At 38.1% G+C, this 19,686-nt stretch overlaps 6 protein-coding genes across 6 annotated transcripts; 4 read left to right on the plus strand and 2 right to left on the minus strand. All coding sequences in view use genetic code 12, as the record gives it.

The window, feature by feature from the left end:
- Nucleotides 1–1,305: 1,305 nt before the first annotated feature.
- Nucleotides 1,306–5,103, plus strand: PMC1 (calcium-transporting ATPase; the record flags this gene model as incomplete). Its single annotated transcript, XM_067693585.1, has 1 exon — nucleotides 1,306–5,103. The coding sequence occupies one exon, from the start codon at nucleotides 1,306–1,308 to the stop codon at nucleotides 5,101–5,103; it is 3,798 nt and encodes a 1,265-aa protein (XP_067547292.1).
- An 885-nt stretch (nucleotides 5,104–5,988) lies between these two features.
- I9W82_004507 (uncharacterized protein) lies at nucleotides 5,989–7,527 on the plus strand (the record flags this gene model as incomplete). The annotated part of the gene is made up of 1 exon (XM_067693586.1): nucleotides 5,989–7,527. The coding sequence occupies one exon, from the start codon at nucleotides 5,989–5,991 to the stop codon at nucleotides 7,525–7,527; it is 1,539 nt and encodes a 512-aa protein (XP_067547293.1).
- Nucleotides 7,528–9,844: 2,317 nt separating this feature from the next.
- On the plus strand, nucleotides 9,845–11,446 carry NGT1 (Ngt1p; the record flags this gene model as incomplete). The annotated part of the gene is made up of 1 exon (XM_067693587.1): nucleotides 9,845–11,446. One exon carries the CDS (start codon nucleotides 9,845–9,847, stop codon nucleotides 11,444–11,446), a length of 1,602 nt encoding a protein of 533 aa, XP_067547294.1.
- Nucleotides 11,447–11,626: 180 nt separating this feature from the next.
- On the plus strand, nucleotides 11,627–15,139 carry I9W82_004509 (U2 snRNP complex subunit; the record flags this gene model as incomplete). Its single annotated transcript, XM_067693588.1, has 1 exon — nucleotides 11,627–15,139. The coding sequence occupies one exon, from the start codon at nucleotides 11,627–11,629 to the stop codon at nucleotides 15,137–15,139; it is 3,513 nt and encodes a 1,170-aa protein (XP_067547295.1).
- Nucleotides 15,140–15,264: 125 nt separating this feature from the next.
- Nucleotides 15,265–17,544, minus strand: FKH2 (forkhead family transcription factor; the record flags this gene model as incomplete). The annotated part of the gene is made up of 1 exon (XM_067693590.1): nucleotides 15,265–17,544. One exon carries the CDS (start codon nucleotides 17,542–17,544, stop codon nucleotides 15,265–15,267), a length of 2,280 nt encoding a protein of 759 aa, XP_067547296.1.
- A 727-nt stretch (nucleotides 17,545–18,271) lies between these two features.
- On the minus strand, nucleotides 18,272–19,630 carry SWD1 (COMPASS subunit protein; the record flags this gene model as incomplete). Its single annotated transcript, XM_067693591.1, has 1 exon — nucleotides 18,272–19,630. The coding sequence occupies one exon, from the start codon at nucleotides 19,628–19,630 to the stop codon at nucleotides 18,272–18,274; it is 1,359 nt and encodes a 452-aa protein (XP_067547297.1).
- Nucleotides 19,631–19,686: the final 56 nt, after the last annotated feature.

Raw genomic sequence — 19,686 nt, forward strand, 5'->3', positions numbered from 1 at the left:
CTTAAAGGGCTGAGTTTTTTTTCATATGGATAAAAGCCATGTTGGTAGTAGTGTTCTTGACAAAGTACAGCCCATATTTACTTCTTATTGTAATAATCACAGCTCATTAATTAAACCTACCTTGGGTACTGTAATAAATCTGTATTACTTTTTTTTAATGGCAATATGAATTTTTATAGTTTTAGTTTTTAACCTTTGATGCATTTTGAAACATTACTTGCAGAAAGAAGAAAGAAGAAAGAAGAAGAAGAAGAGAATGAAAGAATGATGGAAACTGGTTAAAGGAGTGTGGAGGAGGAAAGGAGTCATTCAATTTTTATCTTTTTATCTTTTTTTTTTTCCGGTTCCATGACTTACTTCGGTTGGAGAAGGAATATCTATCACATGGGTAAGTCATACAAGAGAGTAGGCTGAGGCATAATTGTCAGGGGGCTATGGCTTTCTGATAAGAAGAGGAAGAAGAAGAAGAAGAAAAAAAACACAAGGCAAGACAAATTATGCATATTAGTTTATGATTGTGATTTTAGCGGATTTAGGGGCATTTTTTAACCCTTTCATTGACACTGCTCTGCTCCTTTGTTTAAGAGACGACTGTAGTATGATGACTTTGACAATTGGGCGTAGTAATAGGCAGTATAATGACCAATTGTTGGAATAAACTGTGGTTGTATGAATACAATGGATGACATTATTACATTACCAACCGATACGAAGAGGTATAGTATTAAGTGTTTTGTGTGAGCTCTTTTGTATTGTAATTTTAATATCTTATTGGTTTGCTATTCTCTTTGTTCCTTTTTGTATTGTTATTTTATTATTACTTATTATTAATTGGAATTTCATTTGATTTGATTGATATATAAAATCCGGCGGCAATTTTTTTTTAAAAAAAAAAAAAAAAAAAATATAAAAATATAATTCAATCAGTCTGCCAGTCAGTCAAATACCAAATACTAAAAACTAAAAACCAAAAAACAACCATCTTTCTTTACTCAGTCATATATGGTATACTAGTATAACATAATCTAATACAAACTTATACACAAATACATACACATTGTCACCACAGTATTGATATCCTCAGTATATCTCAATCACATTTGGTGAAATCTCAAAAGCAACTTACTACTGCATTCAAAACAAAAGAACTAGGCCTACTTCTTTACTCATTGAGATAACTTTACCCTATTATATTCGATATTAATACACTGGTTATACACATATATATACACATCCATTTTTTGCATAGACCACCCCACCCACTAGCTGGTCGCTATTTTTCGCATATTTACAGTCCCTAAAGATATGGCACCACTTACACCGGCTGACCGTTTAGGTCGTGCCTCTACTTTGGAAATTCCTCACTACGACAACGATGATGATGCTTCTTCTACCCACTCAACGACACCACTCCAAGATGGTACTGATGATGGATATAAAAGTGTCCATGGCGGAGGCACAAAGGACCAACCTCCTCCTTCTTATAAACGTCATGACTCAATAGAACTACAACTGACGTCGTCCTTACAGTCATCACCCAAGAAAACCCCCAAAATACTACCACCACCAGCACCACCAGCACACACATCGACTCACCACTCTCTACAACGCAAATTAACTGGCAGATTGTCCTTGACTCAAACTCGTAGTCATTTTGACTCACCAATCTCACCCGATGATCTTGCTGGTTTGCACGATCCAAAATCTTTAAAACACTTGCACGATTTAGGTGGCGTTGACGAATTGTTGTCGTTGTTGAAAACTTCACCAAAGGGGCTAGATGACCATAATGAAGATGATTTAGAAGCTAGGCGTCATCACTTTGGCATAAATAAACTACCTCAAAGAACATCAAAGAGTTTTATACAACTTTGTTGGGAGGCAATGAAGGATAAAGTATTGATTATTTTATCCATTGCCGCAGTTGTCTCATTAGCATTGGGTTTATATGAAACTTTTGGTAGTGGTACTCACTATGACGATGAAGGGAAACCTTTACCTAAAGTCGATTGGGTTGAAGGTGTAGCCATTTTGGTGGCCATAGCCATTGTTGTTTTGGTTGGTGCCGCCAATGATTATCAAAAAGAACGACAGTTTGCTCGTTTAAATGCCAAAAAGGAAGATCGTGAATTGATTGTGGTACGAAATGGTGAAAAGAAGATGGTTTCAATTTATGATTTACTAGTTGGTGATGTCATTAATTTACAAACTGGTGATGTTGTACCAGCAGATTGTATCTTGTTTCAAGGTGACGTTGAGTGTGATGAAAGTGCCTTGACTGGGGAGTCAGAACCAGTTACAAAAGCACCAGTAGATGAAGCAATGCAATTTTATGAACTGAAGTTACCTACTGAAGAAGATATTGGAAGCAGGAGCATCAAATTTAGTGATCCTTATTTGATTTCTGGTGCCAGAGTCTTGGCAGGATTAGGTGATGCCTTTGTTACAGCTGTGGGTCCAAATTCAATCCATGGAAGGACAATGGCTAGCTTACAACATAAACCTGAAACAACTCCAATGCAAGAAAGATTGGATAACTTGGCTGAAGGGATTTCAAAATATGGGTTTTTGGCAGCAATTATCTTGTTCATTGTCTTGCTTATTAGGTTTGGAGTTGACTTGGCCCCAGGCGGCTCATTCCACAACTTGAGTCCTACAGATAAGGGAAGAAAATTTATTGACATTGTTATTACCGCAGTCACTATTGTTGTTGTTGCCATTCCTGAAGGTTTACCGCTTGCAGTCACTTTGGCATTGGCATTTGCCACTACAAGAATGGCACAAAATGGTAACTTGGTTCGTGTTTTGAAAAGTTGTGAAACTATGGGTAGTGCTACTGCCATTTGTTCCGACAAGACTGGTACTTTAACTGAAAATAAAATGAGAGTTGTACGGGGATTCTTTGGGTTGAAACCGGATGGACAAGTTTTGGAATTTGACAATACTGCAGATAATCAATATGAACCTACTTCAGTTGAAGCTGGAGAGGAAATCACTCCTGAATCAAGATGCTTTCTTGCCACCAATATCATTCTTAATTCCACCGCATTTGAAAATAGCTCCTACAATGAAGATATGGTTAATGCCGCTAGAGCCAAACCAAAACCAAAGAATTTTTTCCAACGACTCTTCTCGAAAACAGAACGGACTAGTCAAGAACACCAAGAGCTTCTTTCTGCTGAACCATACTTGGGAAACAAGACCGAGTCAGCATTGTTGATCCTTGCTTCTAAGACTTTCAACTCTTTTGAAGAAAAGTCACTTGATGATATACGAACTGAAGCTGCCAATGATGCTGAACAAATGATTCCATTTGAAAGTTCAAGAAAATGGTCGGGAGTTGTAATGAGGATCGAAAATGGATTCCGTTTGTACATCAAGGGTGCAGCTGAAATTGTTTTCAAAAACTGTGGCTATGAATTAAACACCGATGGGGATTTGATTAAATTGGATAGAACTAAACGTGATGATGTCTTGACCAAGATTGACGAGTATGCCAATGATGCCTTGCGTGCTATTGCTTTAGCCCATCGTGATTTTGTTGGTATTTCATCTTGGCCTCCAGAAGATTTGAAATACCTGGAAAACCCACTCGAAGTTGATGTTGAAGCTTTGGTTAACGTTAATGCCAGTGCTAGTGAAATTGACAAGAAATATGTCTTGGATGCATTGGTTGGTATTCAAGATCCATTGAAACTGGGAGTTGCTCAAGCCGTGTTGAAATGTAAACATGCTGGAGTCACTGTTCGTATGGTTACTGGAGATAATTTAAACACGGCAAAAGCCATTTCGAAAGAATGCCACATCTTGACCCCAGACGATTTGGATAATGAATATGCATTTATGGAAGGACCCAAGTTTAGAAAATTGTCACCTGCAGAACGAAGGAAAATTGTACCGCAATTGCGAGTATTGGCACGGTCATCACCAGAAGATAAACGTATCCTTGTTGACACTTTACGGAAAAGTGGTGAAGTTGTGGCTGTTACTGGAGATGGTACCAATGATGCGCCAGCTTTGAAGTTGGCTGATGTTGGGTTCTCCATGGGTATTGCCGGTACTGAAGTTGCTCGTGAAGCGTCCGATATTATCTTGATGACTGATGATTTCACTGATATTGTGCAAGCTATCAAGTGGGGTCGTACTGTTGCCACTTCGATCAAGAAGTTTATTCAGTTCCAATTAACTGTCAATATCACTGCTTGTGTATTGACATTTGTGTCTGCTGTTGCTTCAAGTGAGAATAAATCCGTATTGACTGCAGTTCAATTATTATGGGTGAATTTAATTATGGATACCTTGGCAGCATTGGCTTTGGCTACTGATAAACCCGATGACTCATTTTTGAACCGAAGACCAGCTGGACGACACGCGCCATTGATTTCGACATCGATGTGGAAGATGATTTTGGGTCAATCTACAACTCAATTGATTATTACCTTTGTGTTGCATTTTGCTGGTAAACAATTGTTTTACCCTGGTCATTCACATATAACTAACCATCAACAGAAACAATTGGATGCAATGACATTTAATACCTTTGTGTGGTTACAATTTTGGAAATTGATTGTTACGCGTAAATTGGATGAGGCTGATGAAATCACCAATGTACGGGGAAGAATCACAATGGAGAATTTGAATTTCTTCCAACACTTGTTTCGTAACTGGTATTTCGTTGCCATTGCGCTCATCATTGGTGGGTTCCAAATTTTGATTATGTTTGTTGGTGGTGCTGCATTTAGTGTCGCTAGACAAACACCCGGTATGTGGGCCACAGCCATCTTGTGTGGGTTCATTAGTATCCCAGTCGGTATTTTCATTCGTATTGTGCCTAATGTATGGGTCGAACGCGTGTTTCCTACTAGAGCATTCAATATGTTTCTTTATTATGTTGGATTTGGATGGGTTAAGAGAAAGAAGAAGAGCAAGTATGAAGAGGATGAAGAGAGTGTTGGTGGATCGGGTGATGATAGTGGACATGGCGTTGGTGGTGGTGGCCCTGGTGATGCAGTTGCTGCTGGACAAGATAATGCCAAGCCACTTAAGTCGAGTACGTCGAGCACCGTTGCTAAACATAGTTCTCCTTCGAATAAGAAGGCTTAGGCTTCTTTTTTTGATGATTCATGACGGCAAACAAACTCGGAGTTTTAGAGGGTAAATGATTATTTTGTTTATTTGTATCATAGTTAGTTTTTTTGTATTAATTTCCAATTTCTTAGACAACAGTGCCTTGACACATGCTTCGTAACTTTCTCTACCATTAAGCCGCAGCTTGATTCGTTGTAGTACCTTCTGCAGCCCCTTCTGCTCCTGTGATTCCGTATGTACAACTTCTACCTTGCGCTGGAAGGTTTCACTCGAATGGGCATGCTGCAAGGTATAGGAGCTAGTTGTACTGACAGCCACAGTTTGGATCGTACCTCCATGTTTCCATGATGGTTTCTTCGTATGTTTGTTTTGACACATAATTAGGTTGCGGTATATGTTCTTTCATTAGATACCTACACTTGAAAATTGTAACTATTTGCTTTAAAATGATCTGTTGGAAAATCATTCAAAGAAACACGTTGGTTAAAAGGATATTCATCTTTAATGAGACCAGTTTTTTGGACTTTCCTCTAATACAAGCCAAGATAAGCAAAAACGTTTAAATGGGCTTTTAAACCTACTCATTTCTGAGACATATCTTTTTCATAGCTTCATATACAACTGTTAGGAGTAGATGTGTATGTTGTTTAGAGCTTAGAGAGTTTTCAGTTTTAGTGGGGCGTGAGAAGTTGTGACTGTTTTGCAATAATTACCCCAAATGACGTATTGTGTGGAACCATCTCAACGAAAAATAAATTAACCGCCGAATTAATCCGAGGTCTAAAACTTTAAAATTTTGGACAAAAAGAATTTTCAAAACTGCAAAAAGACCAGCTTGGAAATACACCAGTGGAACAGGACAGCACACCAGAGAGTACCTGACATTAGCCTTTACCAACCATGACTATTGAATCAGATTTAGAGAAGAACAGAGTTGAAGAGTTGGATCACTTGCTCACTTTAATCAAGCCCAAAATTTTACAATATATCGCAGAAGCTGATCCTAAGTCACCCAAATACAAGACTAGTTCATTAGGTACTTATCACGAACCAGCTTTCTTAAAGAAGGAGTTGATTAATGATCTGGATAACAATTTAGTTAAACCAGCCAGTGAGGATCAATTATGGGAGATTATTGATAAAGTATTGGCGTATTCGGTAAACACTTGGAACCCGGGGTTTTTGGATAAATTGTATGCTTCGAATAACCCCATTGGAGTTATTTCTGATGTTATTTTGAGTGTATTGAATACCAACTCACATGTGTATACGGTTTCGCCCGTGTTGTCGGTGTTGGAAAATTATATTGGCAAAAAGTATGCTTCGTTGTTTTTCACTGATAATTTACAAACTTGTGGTGGATTGACTTTTAGTGGTGGGTCATGGTCGAATATTACTAGTATGCAAATTGCTCGAAGTATGAAGTTTCCCGAGACTAAGCAAAAGGGGAATGGTGATTACAAGTTTGCTATTTATACTAGTAAACATTGCCATTATTCCGTGGTTAAAGGAGCTATATTATTGGGATTGGGAAGTGAGTCTGTTTTTAAGGTTGATGTGACAAAAGAAGGGACTTTGAAAGTAGATGATTTGGAACGTGTTATTGAACAGTCAGTTAAAGATGGATATACACCATTATATATAAATTCAACTGCAGGTACCACAGTATTTGGATCATACGATCCATTTGAAGAGATTGCCAAAGTGGCTAAGAAATACAATGTGCATTTCCATATTGATGGATCATGGGGTGGTAATGTTGTATTTTCACCCACTTATAAAGACCGATTAGCAGGATGTCAATATGCTGATTCAATCACTGTTAATCCACACAAGATGTTGGGAGTTCCCACCACTTGTTCATTCTTGCTTATCCCTCATGTGGCTCATTTCCAAACGGCCATGTCATTACAAGCACCTTATTTGTTTCATGGAAGAGATAATGATGATGATGAGAATTATGATTTGGCTGATGGAACTATGGGATGTGGTCGTAGAGCAGACAGTTTTAAATTTTATTTGAGTTGGTTGTATTATGGCCAAATTGGATTCCAACATCGTGTTGATCATGCTTATAAGATTCAAGAGTACTTTGTGGATAAGATTACCTCGTATCCTGATGGTGTGTTTGAGATTGTTGGTCCACAAAATCCACAGTGTTTACAAGTTTGTTTCTATTATCACCCACCTAGCTTAACGGAGAAGAATAATAGGAGCGGCCAGAGGAATACAGAGGTAACAAGATACATTTCAAGAGAGTTGCATAAACAAGGCAAATACCTAGTTGATTTCAGTCCAAATCCAGAAGATGAATCACAAGGAGAGTTTTTCAGAGTTGTTTTCAACTCACCTATTTTGAGTGACAAAGTGGTGGATGATTTGATTGCTAGTATAGTCAAAGTTGGCCAAGAGTTGACAACTACCAATGGCAACGCATGAAAGACTTAACTGGTTTGGTTTAAGTTTATAAAACTGTATAGCTTTTTGAAATAGTATTATTGAACTTTCCAATATTCAAACTTCCTGTTATCCACTTGGTTTGGATGGCTGTTACATCAAGCGCCAAAGGGGAAGTAAAACCGAATGCCGTCATACAAAAAAAAAAAAAATTCATGTTACATTTAGACGCCAGTGTAACATCAAACAAAGAATAAGAAAAAAACCTCGTGAGGTTTTCTGCAACCTCCTCCCTTGACCCCAGTTAAATTTGCATTAGTAAGCTGCAGTTAGATCTGTACCCCACACGAGTGGTGAGATACGCGAGTAAACTTTACGGTGAATGTCTGGGGTAAAGTAAAGCCTATTGCGCAAAAGTTTAAAGCTGAGGGTTATCAGCTAGTAGTAGTAGTCAAAGTTATTATAGTGAATGCAACGACGCGTTCAGATCTAAAACACGTCTATAGAAATGGCGCATGTTTTCAGGAAACGTATGCGCTGGCGCGGATTTTATATTGGTGCATACAGCTTTTCTTTTGAGAAATCGAATGTTTCTGCTCTTCTTTAGAACGGAATAACTAATCAGCTAGTTCCGAGTATCTCAACGTACAGGCGCTTCTCTTTCCTTACAGGACGCTTAGTCGTACGATTGAACTGAGAAGTAAGTGCACGGAAATACGGACCAAGCATGTGTCTTTGAAACAAGTTTCGAATCGATTTAGTGACTGGCTGAGATTTCCTGGGGTTTTAGATTTTAGTTGCAAAAATGACAGAGTATTGTACTACTGTGACATAGCGAACCAGAGAAGAAGTTGCGGTTGCACATAGTACGAGATTTGCCTTGGCGCTGGAAGAATCAAGCGGCTATTCAAGTACGCGTCTGTTTTTGCAACCGAAACAATAACCAACTGTACAAGTAAGAGAAACCAATCACATAGCGAAGTGGTGGTTATCTTCTGTTATCATCTATATCTCATTCACTTGAATGTAAGCTCTTACTGATAAAAGTATTACTCTTCTTTTGGGTGTGTTGAGTATTAGAGAGATAGAGAGATCTCTTTTGATGTTACATTGTCTATAGAATTGCAACCATGTTACATTTTGGCACTTTATATGCAGTACACACAAATCACGTCACCACAGAAAAAACCAGAGTTTCAAGTCTCAAGCGGAATGGGGAAGGAGTTTCAGTCAGAGCTAGTCAGTGATATATGATAAAAGAATTGGTCAAGATATTACACCACTGGGTCTCTTGCCTTTGCTACTTCGAAAGAGGAGTCTATTAACGAAAAAGTAGTGGAAATAATCTACCGCTGTACACAAAATCAGAAAGCCGCATGTGTATATCCCAAATAGGCAATAATATAAACATCACACAAAAATAATACCAACCTCATCATCATCAATCATCACTCTCTCATTATTTTCTCCGCCTTTTTCTTTAAGGAACCAAAAAAAATCAACATCACGCGAGCTAAAAGCTGTAGAAGCCTCGAGACACTGTAATCTTTATGCTCAACGGAGTGCTGTAACGTTGTATCAACAAGAAGAACCCTTTATCAGAAAAACCTTGCTAAGCGCCAGATCCTACGCAAAAGGAGCAATAAAGCGGAAATCAACTCGCCTTAATTTTTGTTTTATGTTGCAATCTGTATAGATAAAATACAACAAGATTGCAAAAAACCAATACTGTCGTAAACATACCCTTTATAAAACTCGCCTTTTCTTTTTTGCTTACACTAAAATGGGACTATGTAACAGTTTAAGCTCTTTTTTTCTACTTTGGTAAATGACGGCATTTTCTTTAAAATTTCTTTTAGTCTCTTGCTACGTCAAAACAGGTAACAAAATGTAAAAAGGTAGATGCATAATAAAGCTATACTTAGGTTACGGTTACTCGAGTCTTGTGCTTCAAATTAGAAAATGCTTTACTGTTTTGATTTTTTGCTTTCTTTTGTCTAAAAAAGAAAAGTGCAACATTGTTGTGTCTGTTTAAAGCGGGGCAGCACCATTTGGTACGGCGTCTAATTCCTTTTTTTTGTTTTTTTGTACTGGTTTTGCAACTTTACGCCCATATACAGAAAAATTTTCTCTTTTTAGTTTCAATATGTCTTATCTAAATTTTACATTTTACTTTTGTCAACGTTTGATTTTAATCCCCAATAAAAAAAATTATATATATATATATAAAGACAACTTCCCCTGGTGATAAAGATGCAAAGGAGTTGTGACTTTTACTTCAGTATCCAACTCACTCTAATCACTTATATACAGCCGCTTTTTCAAAACCATACAACTACAACACACATATAATTAAGAAATGACTGAAGAGAAGGTTACAATGCCAATGGAGGTCACCTCGACTTCATCTGGCTCGAAAGATTTAGAAAACCACATTCATGATGATCAAGTACATTTGGAGTTGAAGCATCATTCTCTTGAAGAAATTGCCGCTAGTGGAAGATGGTATGACAGGATGTTCAACGTATTTGGCAAGAAATTCCACTATTCCAACGCTATGGTTCAGGTGTGTATGTGTGCTTTTGTCATCTTTATGACTCCAGGTATGTACAATGCCCTTACTGGTATTGGGGCCTCAATTTCCGATAAACCTACTGCTGATAATGCTTCGGTGGCTTTATACTCGACATTTGCCACTATTGGTTTCTTTGGTGGTACCATTTGTAATACCATTGGAGTCCGTTTGTCCTTAATGATTGGTGGTTTAGGTTACGCTTTATATGCTGGTTCATTATTATCCTTCAACCACAATGAAAACAAAGGATTTGTTATTTTTGCTGGTGCTCTTTTGGGTGTTTGTGCTGCTATACTTTGGTCAGCACAAGGTTTGGTTGTGTTGAGTTACGCTACTGAAGAAAATAAAGGTAAAGCTATTATGATCTTTTGGGTCATTTTCAACTTGGGTGGTGTCATTGGTTCAATTATCCCATTGGCTAATAATCTTGAAAATAAAGGATCATCAGCAAATGATGGAACGTTTATTGCATTTATTGTTTTGATGTTGTGTGGGTCTGTTATTGCATGTTTCATGTTGCCAAGCTCAAAAGTTTGGAAGCTGGATGGTACCAAAGTTGCCAAGGATAACCATAAATACCCAAACTGGAAAGATGAATTGATGGATTTGTTCAAATTGTTGATTCATGAACCAAAAATTATTATCATGTTCCCCATGTTCTTTGCTTCAAATTGGTTCTACACTTATCATTTCAATAATGTTAACCATGGAATGTTCAACTTACGTACTAGATCTTTGAACTCATTGCTTTATTGGCTTGCACAAATGATTGGTGCTGTACTTTTAGGTCTCATTTTGGACTTGAAATATTATTCACGTCCAACTAGAGCCAAGATTGGTTGGGTTGTCTTATTCGTTCTCGGATTGACCATCTGGGGAGGTGGTTTGAAATTCCAATTGGAATTTACCAGAAAGGAAGTTGAGTCGGTTCCTCCAAAGATTGCTCCTATGGATTTCAAAGAAGGCCGTTATATCGGACCCATGTTTCTTTACCTCTTTTATGGTGGATACGATTCAATTTTCCAAACTTATGTGTTGTGGACGTTGGGTGCTTTGTCAAATAACCCAAAGAAAGTTGCATTGTATGCTGGTTTCTACAAGGGTATTCAATCCGCTGGTGCTGCCATTGCTTGGAGATTGGATGCTATTGGTGTTCCATATATGAACTTGTTTGCATCTTCTTGGGCATTGGTTCAAGGTTCGTTGGTGATTGCTATTCCACTTTTGTGGTTCCAAATCACTGATACTACTGATGCTATCAAGGATGGTTTGGATGCTGTTGTTGGTATGGAAGAAATTGAGGCTGTAAAGTCTACCGTTGAACATAGAGAGGAACATGGGGAGATAGAAGGAGAGAAGGAGAAGGTCGATTTAGAGCGTATATAGTCTACTATTTAATTCACGAACTTGATTACGATTTGAACTGTGGGTATTTTGTAAATTTTCTTTTCTTTTAGCGCCAGATTTTGTTGCACCCAAAATGCGAAAAAAAAAAATAATAATGATAAAAACAACCACGCTGCTTTCATACCCACTCACAAGGAAACATCGATAAAGACGAGCCAAATGTTGATAGATAATGAATCGCCATACTTGTATAACCTTACTTTAAAGCCGGCGTCAAATTATCCCTTCTCGGTGCTTGGACAATTCATTCCCAAGTCGAAACAACAGCAGCTAGCACTCATCTCATCCACTCATCTATCACTACTAATTGCAGATCCAGAGACCGGGAAACTCAGCACGCAGATAAGTCAACATCTATTTGCAGTGATCAATTCTGTTGATAAGCTACGATTCAATGACCATGACGTGTTGGTATTCACTAGTGATTCAGGCAATTTGTCTATTATTCAGTATGATTTGAAACGTAATGAATTTGTATCGTGTTGTCAGATGCCCATGTGTAAGAATGGATGGAATAGAAGTTACCCAGGAGAGTTTCTTGCTGTGGATTCCCAAAGCAGGTGCATTTTAGTAGGTGCTATGGAAAAGAAGAAACTTTTGTATAGAGTTGAACTTAGTGCAGATAAATTGGAATTGAGTTCACCTGTGGAGTATGCTAGCGTTGCTAGAAGCAAGCAACTGTTGCTATGTTTGTCATTGATTAGCTTAGAAAGTGGACTTTCTAATCCACTTTTTGTAGCATTGGAGTATGATAATGAGCAACAAGTGACACTATTGAATTATTATGAGTTTGATCAAGGAATGAACCATGTGGTGAAGCACAATTCTAAAGTACGGACTGTTCCTAATGATGCTAATTATCTTGTTCCAGTTCCTGGACATATTGGCGGAGTTCTTGTTTGTGGTGAAAATTGGATCATGTATGATATGTTAGGAGCAGAAAGTATTATACTACCGTTACCACGACGCAAGAATCAAAATTCTATAATTACTGCTCATGTGACACATGTCTTGAAGAAAAAGAGCTATGGCTTTTTCATCTTGTTGCAGAATGATTTGGGTGATTTATTTCGACTAATTATTGATTACGATTCTAATCGTGAGTTAGTCAGGGATATTGAGATAACTTATTTTGATACGATTCCTGTGTGTTATAGCTTAAACATATTCAAAAATGGGCTTTGCTTTGCCAATTGTGTTAATCGAAGTCAATTGCTTTATCAATTTGAGAAATTGGGAGAAGAGCGTGGTGAGGATGATGTACGAATAAACAAGAGTGGACAGGCGGAAACTATTCTATTAGCTAAAGAAAAGAGTCTTGAATTCAAATTGAAGGGATTGGATAATTTGGCATTGATTGATATTGTTGAGTCATTGAGTCCCTTGACGGATTCAATTTTGCAAAACGACACTTTGGTGACATTATCAACCAAATCGAAATTGAAGAGCATTATTCATGGAACCCCCACAACTACTCTTGTTGAATCTCCATTGCCCTTTAAGCCGACAAATATATTCACAACAAAGATATCAGCGGATGCAGTTGATGATGAGTATTTAGTAATCACATCGACACTTTCATTCAAGACGTTGGTTTTATCCATTGGTGAAGTGATTGAAGAAGTGGCTGACTCGGAATTTGTCCTAGACCAACCAACTGTTGCTGTTCAACAAGTGGGTAAATCGTCAATTGTCCAGATATACTCCAATGGTTTACGACATATAAATGGCAAGAAAAAGGTGACGAATTGGTATCCACCAGCTGGTATAACCATCACCCATGCAACTACAAACAATCAACAGGTACTTCTTGGAATGTCAAATTTGGAATTAGTTTACTTTGAAACTGATCCCGACGATGATCAATTGATTGAATATCAAGATAGATTGGAAGTTTCGTCACCAATTCGCAGTATGTGTATCCTGACACAACAAAGTTCATTTGCTGTAGTTGGATTTGCAGATGAAACGATACTGGTGATTTCATTACAAAGACAAAGCTGTCTACAAACCAAATCGTTACAAGCATTGTCATCAAGTGCAAACTCTTTAGTGATGTTGACTCATAATCCATCAACAACTTTGATCCATATCGGTATGGATAATGGAGTATACGTTCGAACCAAAATCGATACATTTAGTGGGAAGTTATCCGACACAAGGATTAAGTATCTTGGACCCAAGCCAATTAACTTGAACCGATTAAAACTATCAGAAGATATTACTGGAGTATTGGCAATTTCTTCAAAGCCATGGATAGGCTATTTCCATCAGGGTAAGTACAGGTGTACCCCGTTGTTGGATATTGATATTATTAACGGGGCATCGTTCAAGTCGGAAGATATCGGAGGAGATGGGATCGTTGGTATACATGGGGACAATTTGGTGATTTTTTCAGTTGGCAAAGAGGATAGTATGTTTGATCCTAATCAAGAACTCACTATAACTGATTTGAACTTACGATACATGCCGAGAAAGATCATTGGCGAAGAAAAGGACAGGTTATTTGTGAGTGAAGTTGAGATGGGAATCAATACACCATATGCAACGAATTTGACTAAGGAAGTTAAAGATACGGTTGATGGGGAATATTATGAAGTGTTTGGGTATGAAAGAGGTTCTGGATGTGCGTCATGTGTACAGCTTATCCAGGATGGCGAGATTAAGCAAACGTTGGAGTTTGTAAAAGATCAGAGGATAGTGGATATAGTAAAAGTGCAATTTAAAAAGAACATGTACTTGGTTGTTGGTGTAACTAAACAGAATGATAGCAATCTACTATACACTTTTAAAATTGATAAGAAAAAGAATTTGCAGTATATCCACAAGACTGAGTTGAATTATGTTCCTCAAGTAATGGAGGTTTTCCAAGATCGATTACTTGTTGCCTCAGGTAATACTATTTCATTGTATGAACTTGGTCAACGTCAATTGTTGCGGAAGTCATTAACTAGAATTGACTTTGTACAATCAATTGTTAAAGCATCACCTCAACCTCGAGATCGTTTGATTTTGGCTGATCTGGCAAACTCAATCATTTTCGCTAAATTCGATCACGAAGAAAACCAATTTATTGCCATTGCTGATGATGTCGTGAAACGAAACATTACGGCATGGAAGCAATTGGATTACGATACAGTTATTGGAGGTGATAAATATGGTAATTTATTTGTATCGAGGTTAGATCGAGACCATTCGAAACAAGTTGATCAAAATTGGACGGTATTGAAACAAACAGCTAGATCGTCTTTTAATTTGAACTCGTGTGTTTACAAGTTACAGAATTTATGCCAATTTTATATACCTGATGTCATTACTTCATTCCAATTGGGTTCGTTTAATCTCGGTGGTGAAGAGTGTATCATATACACAGGCCTTTCAGGCACCATTGGGGTGTTAATTCCCTTGATTTCCAAATCGGAAATTGAGCTTTTACATGGTTTGCAATTGGAAATTAGCAGCTACAACGATGAAGTTAATATAGCGGGCAAGAGCCATGCCAAGTTGGGAAGTTACTATTCACCAGCAAAGAATGTTTTCGATGGTGACTTTGTTGAAATGTATTTGAACTTGTCGCTTGATATGAAGTTGAAAATTGCTAAAAAGTTGAATAAATCAGTTGGCGAAGTTGAAAAGAAATTGAATGATATTCGTAATCGATCGTCTTTTTGATTCAAATGACTAATTTATACAAGGAAGAATACACAACCTAACTTTGTATACAAAATAAAAATCTTTAATATAAATAGTTAGAAAGTAAAATGTAAAAACACCAACTGCACGTCTCCTTAATAATTTCACGAATCAACCATGCCTGCTTGTTGGTCATGGTCCTTTTTAAAAGGAGAATCATTTTCTTCTTTGACGCCACTCTTGTGGTGACTTTTCCGATTCAAGGTAGGACTTCCATTATTTTGTTCGTCACTTTCATGGCTGCTATCTTTCCTCATTGGAGTTTGACCATTGGGAGTACTGAATTGGACAAAATTCCAAAACGCAGGACTGGTTTGGTTGGGCTGTTGTGCCAGTGTCTGTTGCAGTTGTTGTTGTTGCTGCAGTTGTTGTTGTTGGGACAGTTGTTGATTCTGTTGACTTTGCTGTTCCTGTTGGTCCTGCTGATTTTGATCCTGTTGTTGATCCACCTGCTGCTGCTGCTTTAATGGCGATGGTTGCTCTTGCTTCACACCTTTCGAACCCACAGCCTTTTTATTTGACCCACGTTCAGGAGTGTATGCTTCCAAAGCCGAAATCTTCTTAGGACTAGTGAACGACAACATGTCAGACGTGGAATTTCCCGTAGGTGCAGTAGCATTGATCGACGATAACGAGTCGTTTTGAGTTGACGACAATGCAAATGAATGAGGATGCATTTGTGACAAATCGGGTAATTGATTCGTTGTTGTGTTGGTGTAAGAAGATGTCCGAGAATGCAAGTTGGGCTTAATGTCAATAGCGTTATTATTTTGTAATGGGAGATTGTACATGTTTGATGACGGTTGTGGTGGCGCATTGGCCAATTTGGCTCCATCACGTAAAGGTTGCCCTTGTGATGGTGGTGGTTGTTGCTGTTGTGATGGTGGCTGCACCTGGTTCAATTGCTGGGGTTGTCTCAACGGCGAGGCCAAGTTGTTGCCATACCCTCCCACGAGCGAGTAATTGGGGATTTGTTGTTGCTGTTGCTGCGAGTACATATTTTGCTGCTGCTGTTGGGGAAGATTTTGAGGTTGTTGGCCGTAAACATATGGTCGATTTGGATTGGCCATGTATGGGTTTTGTTGTTGTCCAGGGTACAGCAATGGATTGGCTGATAGGTTGAATGTTCCTTGTAATTGCTGCTGCTGCTGCTGTTGCTGTTGTTGTTGTTGTTGTTGTGGCTGTTGTTGAAACTGATTAGTTGATGCTTCAATTGAAGGATTGTTTGGATCAGGCAAATGCTTATGAGTAGCCAAATGCAAACTCAATTGTCGAGAAACTGATGACCCCTTTCTTGCTCCCGAGAGGGTTCCATCATTCAACTTGTTGAGGAAATCTTGTTTATAAGATTCACTAATTTGCCACTTCATTCCTTTACCAGGTTCATTTGGTTTACGAGGAACTTTTTCAAATGCTTTGTTTAGTGATAAATTATGTCTAATGGAATTTTGCCAACCGGTTTTGGAATACTTGTAATATGCATAGTGGTCGGAGATCCAGTTATATATATCGGCCAATGACATGACTCCACATGGATCAGATAAAATAGCTTGCGTAATCATTGTTGCATAGCTGTATGGTGGTTTAATGTCTTTAGATTCCTCTTTCGATAAATCTTCGTCCAAATTATGTTGTAATGAAGTTGCTGAAACTGAACTGGGCGAATGGTTCATCAGGATACTGTCGTATACATGATAGCCTCTGGATCCTCCACCAACACTACTATTATAGCTATTGTTATAAGATGACCCACCAAATGAACGTTGACGTTTATTGGGACCTCCTCCTTTGTTCATTTCATTGTACTTGGCAAGCGCTTTTTCCAACATTTTTGGTGCAACTACCGGAGGTGCATCAGGTAAAATAAACATCATTTGTGTGCCACCTACATCCAATATAGCACCTGAATGCAAAGCATTCACGTCCAGTGACCCAACATTTATCTTTGTTCCATCGATTCTTGCTCCGTTTCGACCCAAAACTTTCAATTCCCAACATCTTAAATCCAAGTTATACGTAATTGTGGCATGCTTTCTACTAACAATTTTAGCTGGGCCCAAATCAATATCAATTTGAGGGGCACTATTACTATTGCTGTTGTTATTGGTGGAGCCATTTGCAGTTTCAGTGTTTCTTCCTATCGACACCGCCAATGACTTGACATAGTAGGTCCAGTCCCTACCAGCAATCTTGGCATAAGCTTGAACTTCAGTAGCGTTGTTCTTCCCATTGGTATAAGTTGTGGAAACATTGGTTCTTTCTTCAGGGATCTGTAACGTGGATATTACGGCGCTAATCATCTCTTGTTCGTCCTCGAAAAAAGCATCCGATGCGTTGTCTCTGTATATCAGACGCTTTCTGGGAGTAAATGGAAACGACGACATAACTGTAGTACAATTATAACAAATTAGTGGAATCTGACCGTGAGGGGATGCTGGTATTAAGGTAAGAAACGCGTTTGGTGTAATTTTTTTGCACAAGCAGTAAAAGGTACGTGTATGCTTGTATGCAATGGGGAGTAAGTTGAGACAGTCTCTCCGTTATTAAAACTCCTGTGGTGAAATAGTTAGAGTCTTCAAAATCTGATTGACGGTTAAACTTGTGACTCGTGGGATATTTTTTTCAAAACAACAATTTTTTCCTTTGTTGTTCAATTGATTGGCGCCAGATGAATATACTGCTTAAAGCTTTCTAATGATGATTATATCTTTTGGGGTATTAGTAGTAGGTAGTTCCCTTCTTCTTCTCTCCGTAGCTGATATCAAATGCGCAACTATGATGAGTACAGTAGTTTTGCTTGGTTAATGTTGTTGTTGTTGTTGTTGTTTTTTTGTTTTGTTGTCGTTTCGTTTGTTTACATTTTCAGCAAAGCAATTGGTAGTGCCAGAGGAAAGAATTTTGCAGTTTATATAAATTACCCGCCAGATTTCTTCTTAACAGCATGCACTTCATGGCAACAATGAGAGAGTTTAAAGGTCATGGTTTACAAAAGATTGCATAAAAGAGAGAAATATTGTGTAAAAAGAAGGGACTTTGACCTACTATAAAAGTACATGCCATGTGATTCTCTATAATCTCTTATCCAACAGCTTTAGTCTCTCCCCATCTTGCTCATCTATACAACTCCTTTTCATAATCAATGGGTATTATAAAAGTTTCTCGTGTAATATCAAACCCTCTTGCATCTGTCGTCTCGTTTGTAACAACGTCAATCTCCATAACTTCCTCTTCTAACCTCTTTTTATTCAATTCCGTTTCATCAATAATATCAAACTCATCTTCCTTTTCTATGTAATCAATATTTTCCTCCACTTCAACAAAATCAGGAGCCAAGGCACTCCATTTTTGTGGAAACTGAATCAGCCAAATATAGATGATCCCACTATCAAGACCTATAGATGCAATTTTACATCTATTGTAGTTCCATTTGACATCAATCAATTCTTCATTAGACCCTTCTAATATTTTTATCAACGAACCCATCGATGTCTCCCAGAGATACAAGTCGTGAGACGATTGACCATGAGTTGATGCAATTAAAAAGTCTGCATTATGGTTGAATGAAATTGCATTCCACTGTAATCTATTTACAACATCTTGGTACTTGTGATCAACTTCAAAGTCCCACTCTATTGGATTTTCCCCTTCTCCTTCATAATCCACCAAATCAGGAAGATTGATCTGCCTGATTATACGATCGGAAAAGTTTAATGCCAATTTCCTTCCATTTGGTGAGATAGATATATTCTTGATGTTTGAATTGGCAACCTTGCTTGAGTAAATCAATTTTAAATCTTTAGTTCTAAAGATATTCAACCAACCTTTACTGGTACCAGTGAAAATGTAGTGGCCTTCTGGAGTAAAAGTAGTAACTAATGTGAAATGCTTATCATTGGGTTTATTATTACTCTTTCTCTTTTTCCTAGGCTGTTCCTCATTACCTTCTTCTGCATCTGCATCCTCTTCCTGCTCTTCTTCATCCTCAGATAATGGATCAGTCCTCAACTTCGTAACTTGAGGCGACTCCCCTTCCAAGCTAACAAACACCGGAGAATCATCAAATAGTGACGCAACAAAGTGGAAATGGTTTTCTGGATGAATATTAGACAGCCATATTGGACCATCGAATTTAACTTGTCGTATAACTGGTGAAGTATCTTTACTATTGATCAAACTCAAATCCCACAATTTGCAATACCAATCTTGCGATGAGGTCAATAAATAGCGACCACATCTAGACCAAGTGATTGAAGTTATCGGTCGTACGTGACAATCCTCGGTAATATGTGCTATTATGCCGCAAGACATCATTTCATAAATGACTATTGATCCATCAGAAAGACCCGACGCCAAGTAGTCTCCATTGTAGTTGAATTGGATAGCAACTGAGTGTCCATAACTGAGATTGGTTGTTAGACTCTCGGGAAACTCCTTAGCTACAGAAAATGGGTCCTGTAAGGATAAATTCATTTGTGATGGGGACTAAGCGCCAGAAAAAGCGGCTGCTGGTTTTGACATTTTTTTTT

Source organism: Candida metapsilosis (genome assembly GCF_017655625.1).
Source record: "Candida metapsilosis strain BP57 chromosome Unknown scaffold6, whole genome shotgun sequence".
Taxonomy (NCBI): Eukaryota; Fungi; Ascomycota; class Pichiomycetes; order Serinales; family Debaryomycetaceae; genus Lodderomyces; species Lodderomyces metapsilosis.